This window comes from Dreissena polymorpha, chromosome 9 (genome assembly GCF_020536995.1).
Source record: "Dreissena polymorpha isolate Duluth1 chromosome 9, UMN_Dpol_1.0, whole genome shotgun sequence".
In the NCBI taxonomy this organism is placed as follows: Eukaryota; Metazoa; Mollusca; class Bivalvia; order Myida; family Dreissenidae; genus Dreissena; species Dreissena polymorpha.
The window spans coordinates 81,100,344-81,113,143 of NC_068363.1; the positions used below are offsets into that span (position 1 = coordinate 81,100,344).

Genomic DNA, 12,800 nt, shown 5'->3' on the forward strand with positions numbered 1-12,800 from the left:
AATATTATGTCTAGCTTAGATTTGAAGAAATTCGGCGATCACTTTTGTCATATTTGTCGTGTAAGATTTTTTATTTGCATATATGAGTGAGTAGGAATTAATAATAAAAGTTCAGGATCTAGATTCGATTAGGCGTAAGTCATTCGCAGTTCAAATGGTTTATCTAGCAACGGGTCAATTATGTTGATGTACCAAGTCTGTCAAATACTGAGAGCTAAACGAGTTTTGCATTTAAAAAAATAAGTTGATGTTCAACGGGTCGATCTTTCTGCGGTTCAATGTTGTTTTTTTTGGAATATATTTATATACACTAATTTTTGCAGCGCCACAAGTCGCGCGGATTCGTTTGGATTTGTTCAGGTGTATATGTTTCTGCCAGTGTGCAATTACTCCATATTACATATGAATATTCTACTTAACCCATTTATGCCTAGTGGACTCTCCCATCCTTCAAATTGGATAAATGATTTCCAAAATTAGAGATGTCTAGAATATTGATTTCTATATTTAGAATATTTCTTAAAGAATTTCCTTTAAACAAACAGAGCAGACAATGATGAGAAGCCGCATCATGCGGCGTCTCATCTGGGTCTACGCTGTTTGCAAAGGCATTTTTTCTAGACGCTAGACATAAATGGGTTAAGATCAAATAAAGGAAGTAAGTAACACGTATTTCAAGCAATTTGTGGTCAAGAATAAATTATCAATAGAGCGAAAAAATTAATTCGACCCCATGCTTTATACAGTTATATATTTAATATGTATGTGCCATTTACAATCGTTCGAAAGGATGACCCCTCGATGTTTGCGGGAACTGATATCGTGTACCTGTTGAGAAAGCATAGTGAAGTTATTTTGATTCGGCTGTTGCTTTTTGGAAGATGTATTTTTCTGATTCAGAAAGATTAACTAAGAAACGCTATTTGATGCCTTATTTTATATTTTGTTGAGGTTGTTTTGTAACATTTCATTTGAAGTGTTGGTATGAGTTGTTAACAAAATGACGGATGATCCTCGCTCTGGGAAAACAGTGAGTAATGTTTGTTCTTTAAGTGGTCAAATTAGCCGGGGAGTAATGTTTGTTCTGTAAGTGTCGTCCAAGATTAGCGGGGAGTAATGTTTGTTCTTTAAGTGTCGTCCAAGATTAGCCGGGTAGTAATGTTTGTTCTTTAAGTGTCGTCCCAGATTAGCCGGGGGGTAATGTTTGTTCCTTAAGTGTCGTCCAAGATTAGCCGGGGAGTATGTTTGTTCTTTAAGTGTCGTCCAAGGCATTAGCCGGGGGTAATGTTTGTTCTTAAGTGTCGTCCAAGATTAGCCGGAGTAATGTTTGTTCTTTAAGTGTCGTCCCAGATTAGCCGGGGGGTAATGTTGTTCCTTAAGTGTCGTCCAAGATAGCCGGGGAGTAATGTTTGTTCTTTAAGATGTCGTCCAAGATTAGCCGGGGGTAATGTTTGTTCTTTAAGTGTCGTCAAGATTAGCCGGGGGGTAATGTTTGTCTCTTTTAAGTGTCGTCCAAGATAAGCCGGGAGAGTAATGTTTGCTTCTTTAAGTGTCGTCCAAGATTAGCGGGGGGTAATGTTTGTTCTTTAGGTGTCGTCACAGATTAGCGGGGAGTAAGGTTTGTTCTTAAGTGTCGTCCCGGATTAGCCCGTTCCCTCCGCCTGAACTTGATATTTAATAAGACGAGACCTTCATTAAAGCGAAAACAATAAAACTAAATCGCGAAAACTGGCGTCCATGATAAGCCTGTGATGACTGCACAGGCTAATCTGGGACGACTTTACGCCAAATGAATTGATCCCCGTTCTCTTAGAGCCAACCTCCATTGCAATCATAACTGAGAAGCGATATTAGCCAAATTATGTAATGAAAACGTCAAAGATAGTACATTGTGGATAGCGCATGGTACAGACGAAGCCCATGTACATATACTGACTGTCACAGCCTGCTAGATTAACTGACTGTCACAGCCTGTTAGAAACTCCACCGGAAATTGCGACTGTTTCCCCGGTGACGTACGATGCGTCGTCCGACAAAAGGAAGGACACTGCACCTGCGCATTCGTACGCCTCTGCAAACCTAGAGTGACAATAAAACGTATTTTTTACTCACGTTATGAGAAAACTGGGCTAATGTTTATGTGTAAAGTGTCGTCCCAGATTAGCATTTGCAGTCCGCACAGGCTAATCACGGACGACACTTTCCGCTTTTATGACATTTTTTGTTGAAATGAAGTCTCTATTAGCAAAAATCCGATCTTAAGGAGGAAAGTGTCGTCCCTGATTAGCCTTTGCGGATCTGCACAGGCTAATCTGGGATGAAACTTAACGCACATGCATTCAGCCCATTTTTTCAGAACACGACTCGTAGTAAATGTGTACAGTGTATGTCACATGAACAAACATGCATTTGCCATTTTAGGTACCGGTTCATGAAATCTATGTAATAGTTTTTGTTTCTAATCGAATGTTTGATTAAAAAATATCTGCAGCCGCCTTAAAGGCCCCGTCGGTTAGTTTTCGCCTCTCAATATGTGCGATAATATGATTTTTTAAATGAACGTTAAGTTTAAAATATAGCTCGAATTTTATTCTGTAGTGTATGTACAGACATATCAATCCGCCTGTATATGCGCAAGAAAAATATAATACATGACCTAGCATTGTTACAAACGGACACATTACATAAACAGAAAGAAAATACGGAATCGTTATAATTCATTTAAACCCATTTATGCATAGTGTCTAGAAAAAAAGGCCTTGGCAAACTGCGTATATCCAGATGAGACGCCGCATTATGCGGCCGTCTCATCAGGGTCTGCGCTGGTTGCTTAAAGGAATTTCTGTAAGAAATATTCTAAATATAGAAATAAATATACTAGACGTCCCTAATTTTGGAAATAAACTGATCCCAATTTAGAAGAATGGAAGAGTCCACTAGACATAAATGGGTAAACAGAAGATCATCGCTCACCTTCGCAACGGTATAGTATTCAGATAGTTATCTGAAATCTCGTTGTTTCCTTTCCAGAGCTGAAAATAAAACGTGAACGACGTATATTGAGAGATGCCAAGTATCATACGTACGTGTATAACATTACCGGGTATGGTGTAGATTCTGACACGACTGTACAATATCACAGGCTGGCCTTGAGTTATGCTAGACGCATACGGCATAAGACCCATTTTCGCATGACGTGGACTGCACAGGCTTATGTGGGACGACACTTTACTCACATGCATTAAACCCTTTTCACAGAGCAAGGTCCATATTCAAGCTATTTTGAGAAACTGAGATTGATCATAACCAAAGTGGTTCCAGATAGAAACCCGAGCTACGCAAGCGCGTAAGCTAACAAAACGCAAAATTTCAGCGTAACATACAAACTAATATTTTAAGCAAATGCTGGATTGATTTTCCCGACTGCCCATCAAATGAACTATGCTAGATCTGCGTATATTAAGTAGTTATCACACAAATATCGGTCGCATAACGCCATCCAAACTAAAGGTATTCACCGAAAACCTTTTCTCTTTTTTTTAACACGGGTCTTAACCTTGACCTGTTTAGACCAAACTGCAGCCCATAAAAGTTACAATGACCTTAAGATTGGCATGACTAATAACTTTAAGGTAAAGTGACCTTGACCTTGACCGCAATACCCCATATAAAATCCCAACATACGTCTCCGTGCAATATTAATATATTATAAAATTTCATCAAGTATTGTCGATGCAAACTCACGTTATTGCCAGGAAACTATGGTTTAAGCCACTCGCCCACCCCGCCTGCCTGCCTGTCTGCTTTTCCTCAATTTAATAACCAGAATAGTTACCGTTGCTGAAAGCCTGGTTTAACCCATGTATGCCTCGAGGACTATCCCATCCTTCTAAATTGGATCAATTTCCAAAAATTAGGGATGTCTAGTATATTCATTTCTATATTTATAATATTTCTTACAGAAATTCCTTTAAGCAAACAGCGCAGACCCTGATGAGACGCCGCATTATGCGGCGTCTCATCTGTGTCTACGTTGTTTGCCAAGGCCTTTTTTCTAGACGCTAGGCATAAATGGGTTAAACAATAATAATTAATAAACCTTTTCGCTGAAACGCGTCTTGATGACTCCAGGGGCGATTGCGTTCACTCGGATATTCATTTGGGTGAGCTGAGGCACCAGGGCTTTCACCAGGCCGAGAAGGGCGGTCTTGCTGACCGAGTACGCGCCCATCAACTGAACAACACCACATTGCATGTCAGTGTGAGAACTACTCTGGGACAACGGGGCTTGCAATACATTCTTTAAGAGTTACCCTGAAGTTGTTTTTGTTTTTTTTAATTACGGACTAAATTTAATTGGTTTTCTTAGCTTGGTAATTCAATAAATATATTCATTGAAAACTAAACATCTACCTGAGAAGGGGTATATCCACCCTGTGACGATACGATCACTATAGAGCCGCCTCTGAAATTTAATTAATAGGCTATGTTGTACGTCACGTGTTCATTAACCCATTTATGCCTGGAGTCTAGAAAAAAGGCATTGGCAAACAGCGTAGACCCAAATGAGACACCGCATGATGCGGCGTCTCATCAGGTTCTGCGCTGTTTGCTTATAGGAATTTCTGTAAGAATATTCTAAATATAGAAATAAACATACTAGACATCCCTAATGTTTGGAAATAAATTGATCCAATTTAGAAGGATGGGAGAATCCACTAGGCATAAATGGGTTAATTCGAACGTGTACTATGCAATTGTTGGCGTGTTGTTTCATCTGACGACCTGTTTCCATAAATTCATGAATTCATTATTTGAAACAAAAGTTATCATACGTAATCGTATTTTTCCCCGTGTAAAGGAAAAGAATGTTTTACATCAGTAATTCGTATAGGCGTTTATGTATCCATACATTGTATTATGTGAACTGTTGAACTGTTTTCACTTATTCAATCAGACATATATGTATAAGTATTATTGAACTGAGTTCTTTAATGATAAGATATGGAAAGTAATCGTGAATGACTGCTTTCAAAGTATATTAATAACATATCATTGAAAATATAATACAATTACAATAACCCCCCAAAAAAACATAATGATTTAATACAACCTTCTAGTGTTGATTTTTTTTTTAAAGTTTCAACAAAGGCAAATATTAAATATACGCATTTTGTTCAATGTGTCCTTATTGCTTATTCTTTGTGAATTCAACAATATGAGTACAACTGCATGAATATTATGCATGCGTTGTATTATGTCGATTGACTGTTTACTTATCGCCACTTAAAGGCACTTAACAAACAAATAATTTTACACAGATAATCACGAGGGCGAATGGCAATACCTTTACGTGCTAATTTATTTTACTAGCGCTTTCGATGTATGGAATAAGTAAACAAAATCGTGCTTTTCCATATATGGTCCCAATAATCTTACCCGGGCGTTACAATGCATGTTAACAATCAACCTACCCGCGATGTCAAATGCATGTTTTTACCTGCGCTTTTCCATGTACAATACCAATCAACTTAACCGCGATGTTCCACGTGCGATACCAGTCAACTAACTCGCGATGGTCCACGAACGATACCAATCAACTTACCCGCGCTTTTCCACGAACGATACCAGTCAACTAACTCTCGCTTTCCCACGAACGATACCAGTCAACTTATACGCGATGTTCCATGGACGACAGAAGTCAACATACCCGCGATGTCCCATGCACGATACCAGTCAACTTACCCACGATGTTCCATGTACGATACCAGTCAACTTACCCGCGATGTTCCACGTACGATACCAGTCAACTTACCCGCGATGTACCACGTACGATACCAGTCAACTTAGCCGCGATTCATGCATAATACCAGTCAACTTACCCGCGCTTTACCATGTACGGTACGACCTCTTTAACGAGGAAGAAAGTCGACTTGACATTTACGTCAAATATCTTATCCCATGCCTCCTCGGTCGACTGAAAAGAGTTAAGAAACGTAATTATTATAGTTATTATACATATATTTCAATATAGATTAAAATTAAAAGTTAAGAAGAACATTTGTCGAAAAATGCGAAATAAGCCAGATATTTAATTCTGAAATCGAAAATGTCTGTACAGTCGAATTCGCCAGCATTTATATCATGCATGTACGATGTGAATCTAAATTTAGTTTTACTGATCATTTTAATTTCCTGCAACGATATCTATTCATACGACACACGAACACTAACTCCGATCCTAATAAAAAGACGAATTCTTCTGTTAATGTATGAAAATATGTACGAAATATCTTCGTCACAATCGGCTCGGGGCGCTTATTTGTCTTTGCTGCATTTAATGAAATTCGTCTTCAATGTATAATTTTTCTTGCCTTTTTTGTGTTATTGTAACATATTTGTATCAATATATTACAATTTAACACATATACAAATCGCGCAGTCCCTCTTTAAAAGAAGCAAACATTAATGAATTCTGATGCGTTTATATGTTTGTGTCTTTATAAAAAAACTACCCACATCAAATAACTTACCATTAACATTCTTATCGTGACTCAAACGGCAAAGTATATGCGCGAACAATATTTTATATATGTGGAGGCATTAAATACGAAAAAAAGCATGTTATTAAGTGCCTAAAATGAATAATTAATTCTCAATTTACGATAAAGTTATTTCGCTTAACATAATTATTATAATAATGTCTTACGAATTCCACAAATGATCACTAACAAATTACCGGTAATAGTATAAGCATACATCTGGGAAAACTTTACTTAACCCTTTGCATGCTGGGAAATTTGTCGTCTGCTAAAATGTCGTCTGCTGAATTTCTAAAATTAGCATTTTCTTCGACTTTTTTCAAAGAATACTATCAGAATAGCAAAGGGTTTGGATCCTGATGAGACGCCACGTTCTGTGGCGTCTCATCTGGATCCAAACCGTTTGCAAAGGCCTTTAAAATTCGGTTCCCGCACTGAAAGGGTTAATGCATGTGCGCCTATGTCGTCCCAGATTGGCCTGCGCTGTTCGCACACGCTAATCAGTTTCTGCCTTATTGAGTTCTTCGTTAAAAGAATGTCTCTTTTAAACGAAATCCCTGGAATGCGGATAGTGTCGTCCGTGATTATCCTGTGCGGACAACAAGGGCTAATATGGGATGACACGATACGGACATGCTGTTTTCCCAGACAGAGGCTCTTGTGATAGGTAAACGCAATACCCACGTCTAAGATCGGACCAAAGATTGGATTCACAGCAGCATTGGATACCAGGAAATCGATTCCACCAAACTCCTCCACCGTCTGTCAATGTAAAAATACGTATTCAATGGCGATATTTATACCTGGACCAATTGTTTGAGTCTTCATACAAAAACGCAACAGCCAGCAAAAACAATCAGCACAGTTTGTCAACAACAAAAATACGTTGCTTATGACTTTACTTATGGCAATTTTACTTACTCTGATAGACAAAATGTTCTATCATCCTCAAAAAAAGCAATATACGAGTTTTTGTATTTAGTTTCTATAATTTAAATGAACATGTTCACACATTGAATAATTGACATTTTCTCGAAATGTTATCACATATTTCAAATACAATGGTAACTATGTTTTTTGAAGATTTGACCCGGTGAACTCCACTTGACCCAAATATGAACCTGATATTGTAAAGATAAATATAGTGAACAAGGTTCATCAAGATTTACTAAGAAAAATTGCTTCTTAATGGAAAGAACGTATTTTTTTATGGTATTACATAATGAACAAGTTTTCGATGCCACTGGACCTTGATTTTAACTTGGAATATTTATAGTCAAGACAAACTTACTGACCAAAGGTTATATGGAGTGAGCCAAAAGTGAAATTTAGAGTGGAAACAAAATTTTGCTATATATCTACCTTGTGGTCAAGTTTTTTTTACCCATATGGACCCAATAAGTGTCGATAATGTTAATCATCAAATAATAAAGGCATCTGTTGCATAAACAACCATAAGTAATCTTTACGTATTAATATTTGGTAAAATTGAAACGTTGGGCAAAAAATAAAATTGAAAAAAAAAATGAAATAACCTTTTCAATCATTCGCGACCTGTGTTCTTTATTCGCCACGTGGCAGACCATTCCCGACACGTGGTAATAGCCCTTGTCTTTCAGCTCGCGCACTGCCCCGTCCACGTTTTGGTGTTTCCTGCTACTGACCATCACGCACGCACCCTCCGATGCAAGTCGCTCAGCGATAGCAAATCCGATCCTAAATAAAAGCGCTGAAGGCATTCCAGTCTGTGTGCTTTTTCAACATTAGAAAAAAAAACACTCAGAAATGTAATAGCAAATTTATAATTAACGAGTTTGTAACTTAAAGAAAGCATATTCGGCAAGTTTTCATCCTTAGTAATAAATAAAAGATGACATTTGGTTATAGAATGTGTGACGTCATGAAGCAAACATGACAAAGACCGAAAAGACAGACAAATATTTAAGGGGCCGTCTAACAGATAAAGCGTCGTATCGACGCGATTCGATATTTTGAGAAACTACGAGGATTGCTTAAATAGCTAAACAATACATCCGCTCCAAATATGAGCGTGGATAGTCGAGTGGTCGAGGCGGGAGGCTTTTTACTCCAGGAATCCAGGGGTCAGTGGTTCGAGCCCTGTTGAGGGTTACTTTTTTTTCTTTTTTGAAAAATTGTATTCTTGTTTTTCTACTGGAAATTTTTAGTTCAAATGTTTAAATTTATTAATATAAAGCATTGAAAACATTTAATGACAAGCTTCAATACATGCCAAAATCTGTTGGACGGCCCCTTTAACCAACCATATTTTAAACCGAGTTTTATCGTAGAATATGTGCATTCTTGTTATATTATATGTAACGTGTTTTAAATGTGTTCTTTGTCAGTTTAAATTCAGATAGTTTTCGAAATTTTCTCCGTTCATATCGAAGTCATTACCCCTTTAAGAAGAATATAAGCTGATGCTTTACGAAATCGTTGAGATTATAATTTGATAGTACTGCTTTCGGGTCAGTCCGCCGTACTCCTTCCGCCAGGGATGTACTGATAAATATGTCAATATCTGCAAGTTATGTTAGGGGAAGTTCTATGCGTACACCATGGATACGAGTATTAAAACTCAACAGTCCTTCCAAAATGCTATCTTAAAATAGATGACGTTTGCTAGATAACACGCGCGTTTTAAAACCTCTGTTAAGATTATGCCTCGGTCACAAGGTCACGAATCAGAGCTACGAACGAGCTACGAATACTTTTCGGCACTATCCTTACTGGACCGTGGCTCTCCGTACTTGATCCGTGATCAGTCGTAGTAGTTTTTGGCTGTCCGTAGCGACTCTTGACAAATTTTGAACAAGTTCAAATAATTGCTACGGATTTATCGACCGTAGCGTATCCATAGCAGTCCGTACTAAACCGTACTGATCCGTACTAGTTCGTAACGACACCGTAGTCGTCCGTACCTTTTTATAGGCTCAAAGATTTTCAAGGACTTCAACGGATTGATACGAAGAACTACGGAGCGGTGCGGTTACGCTACGTATTAGCTACGATTATTAAACGGATATACTACGGAAAGCCACGGTTCTAGTACATTGTACTACGGATAGGCAGGAATTTGCACGATCTTGTACGATGTACTACATTTCAGCATGAAACAGTACGGACATGAACGGTCAATCACAACAAATTGCTACTGAAATACATAATTGAAATTATAAAGCAACCGTACTTGCATTTGTTGAGTTCACAATCATGAACCGCCAGCAAATTGCGTTTGCGATAAATTTGTTACACTTGGATATTGATATGGCACACAATGCAGAGGCCGTTGTCGAGCGGCTTGACGATATACACAGAGGTAATACTGATTCAATATCGTATAACTAGTATAGCTTTGTGCTAAAGGCTACGTATTTTGAAAATATATTAGAATTTGAACTTACTAGTAATACATTTTTTTATTTGCTGGCAAGTGTCTGCCTCATATGCCTTTTGAATCTTGATCTTACTTTTACGTGATTTAATAATTGTTAAATTAATAGCCGACATAATAAAATACAAAATTAATCATACTTTCCTAAGCATAATCTATATTTGTACATCAATAATTACATACTTTATCAGGCCAGAGAAGAAAAAGGGGGTGGTTGATAAAGACTGGCTTCTTGGTTTTGGATGGAGGAGGTAGACTCTTCCCCTGACACGGCTGATTCCATTATTTCTGTTACGCGCTGTTGCTGCCGCTTGCATGTTCTCTTTTTGGGAGGCATTCTGTGTATGACAATACAAGAGGTTGTGTGCGTAATGTTCAATCGTAGTTTGTTCCTACCTATCCGTACCAGTCCGTCAAAATTCCCACTGCTTCGTAGCGGACCGTTCTGGTTCGTACTTACCCGTACTAGACCGTAGCGGATCCGTAGTTAGATCGTACTGATTCGCGTAGCATCGTACTTAATCGTACCAGACTGTAGCGGATTCGTAGTTTGATCGTACCGATTCGTGTCGCTCCGTACTAAATCGCGTCGATCAGTAGCAGTCCGTACCTTTCCTCGTTCGTTTTCCAACATTTTGATGGTAGATTCGTTGTGCTCCGTACTGAAATCGTAGCGGCCTACGAATTTTGACAATTTCATAGCCGATTGAACCGTAGCTCATTCGTAGCTCTGATTCGTGACAGTGTGACCGAGGCATTAACGAGTAGTTTGAAGTCAAAACTTGCGAATTGCACACAAGCCTCATATGAACTCGTTTAAGCATATCATGTTCACAATATTCAATCGCAAATTGCACTTAAAATGTGCAATGACAAAAACATGAGCCAGTGTCTTGTGTAATATTAATAACAACATGCATGTTTGGTAAACGTGACATTTCTAATGCTCTGAACAAATCGAAACAAAAACATTGTAGTTGTTGAACGACGTATCCAAAAACCTACCCATCGGACGATGCTGTTACGATGGCAACCTTTTCTTTTAACTTTCCCATAACTAGTCTTTATCGAATAATTGTGTTCACTTAAAGAAGACTTGTCCCTCCAGCTTCCGCGGTGTCGAACCGTTGACAAATCACTTGAGTTCATAATTTAGCACGTTAAAGCTGCGACATTGTCAACAAAGCCGTTTCGATACCTAGTGAATACACGATACGCGTTTTAAACGATCGCTATCGGTGTTTTACAACTCAGACAATACTAAGTGCTACGTGTTGATATCAGTGTTTGGGTTTATAACGGGGCTTGGGAGAAGCTGTAAGATTATGTTAAAACGATTTTATTAAACGTGATAATATTATTTCATCCTTTCATAATGTGTATAGTATTTAATTTTCAAAGTAAAGTGTGTTTAATTATATATAACCCTTTAAAAACTATGTCATGCTAATAAAAAATATACGGTGGCATAAAGGGGACATAGGAAATATTTTATTTAACAGTCTCTATGACTTGCGCACGTCATAGCTATGACGTGCGCACGTCATAGAGTGGCATAAAGGGGGCAGAGGAAATATTTTTGTAACAGTCTCTATGACTTGCGCACGTCGTAGCTATGACGCCATAGTTATGACGTGCGCACGCCATAGTTATGCCAAAGTTATAGTAGCTGACCGATGCTAATACTCATCAGATCAGCCATTGATTATCAAACAATGGAAATACAATGCGATTTATTTGAAAAGGATTTAAAAAAAACTGGGAAATTCAGCATGTATTGAGAATGGACTACGTTGTTCAAATAAGTATTCGCCATTTGAAAAGAAAATTAATTAAAATAGGACTGAAAAGAACACAGTATTCAAACATGGCTAGCGTTACTCATTTTATACAAAACGAACTTCTTCAATCCGGTCAACTGCATGGATATCGTATGATGGCCGTCAGATGTAAAGAAAGTGGTCTTAATGTACGAATGGAAGATGTGCGTATCATTTCATTATACTTGGACCCAGTAGGCGTGGCTCTGAGGAGATCAATAAGTATCCGCAGGCGTGCATATTATGCTGCTGGTCCAAACTTCATTTGGCACTTTGATGGCTACGATAAACTAAAGCCGTTTGGACTCTGTATAAGCGGGTGCATATGTGGCATCTCCAGACGTTTGATTTGGCTGAATGTGTATCATACAAATAAAAACCCCAGGGTAATCGGTGGGTACTATCTCGAGGCTGTAAAAATACATGGTGGATTTCCTCGTTTTGTTCGCTGAGATTACGGGACAGAGAATGGACACGTCCGAAATTTTCAAACATTTTTCAGACGCGATTCCCCTGACCATGATAGGGCTTATATAGATGGAGCCAGTACAGCCAATCAAAAAATCGAAAGTTGGTGGGGTTACCTGAGACGACACCTTATGCAATACTGGATCGAACAGTTAAGAGACCTACAGGATATTGGCAATTTCAGCGGAGACTTTCTGGACAGAAGCTTAGTCCAGTTTTGTTTCCTTGCATTAATTCAGGTAAAAATCCAATATTACACATACTCGTTAGGCAAAAGAAAGTTGTCAGGTTCGAGTGAATTGACATACCCTATCTTTTACCACCCAACCCCATACATTATTCTGGAGTGCAGACACACATTTTGATGCCGTTGTTGAATGTTTTTATGCACAGTATAAAATTATGAATGTACAATTATTTATGATAATTACAAGCTTGAACAACATATAAAAAGGGTCTTTCGTTACCCCCCCCCCCAAAATAAATAAATAAATAAATAAATAAATAAAATAAAAATAACAATAATAAATAAAATTAATTAAAAATAAAATAATA

The 12,800-nt window shown here is 38.0% G+C and overlaps 1 protein-coding gene across 2 annotated transcripts; it reads right to left on the reverse strand.

Annotated features, from left to right (window-relative positions):
* Positions 1-1,865: 1,865 nt before the first annotated feature.
* Positions 1,866-11,133, reverse strand: LOC127846786 (dehydrogenase/reductase SDR family member 4-like). 2 transcript variants are annotated; one of them, XM_052378296.1, is made up of 9 exons: positions 10,963-11,133; positions 10,141-10,295; positions 8,078-8,258; positions 7,227-7,304; positions 5,883-5,977; positions 4,414-4,465; positions 4,100-4,234; positions 2,974-3,032; positions 1,866-2,079 (listed from the first exon to the last, which is right to left on the reverse strand). In XM_052378296.1, exons 1-9 carry the CDS (start codon positions 11,104-11,106, stop codon positions 1,965-1,967), a joined length of 1,014 nt encoding a protein of 337 aa, XP_052234256.1. In that variant the 5' UTR covers positions 11,107-11,133; the 3' UTR covers positions 1,866-1,964. The 2 variants fall into 2 exon arrangements, with proteins under 2 accessions (XP_052234256.1, XP_052234257.1); XM_052378297.1 differs by lacking the exon at positions 10,141-10,295 and having other exon boundaries at positions 10,963-11,117.
* Between the last annotated feature and the right edge of the window lie 1,667 nt (positions 11,134-12,800).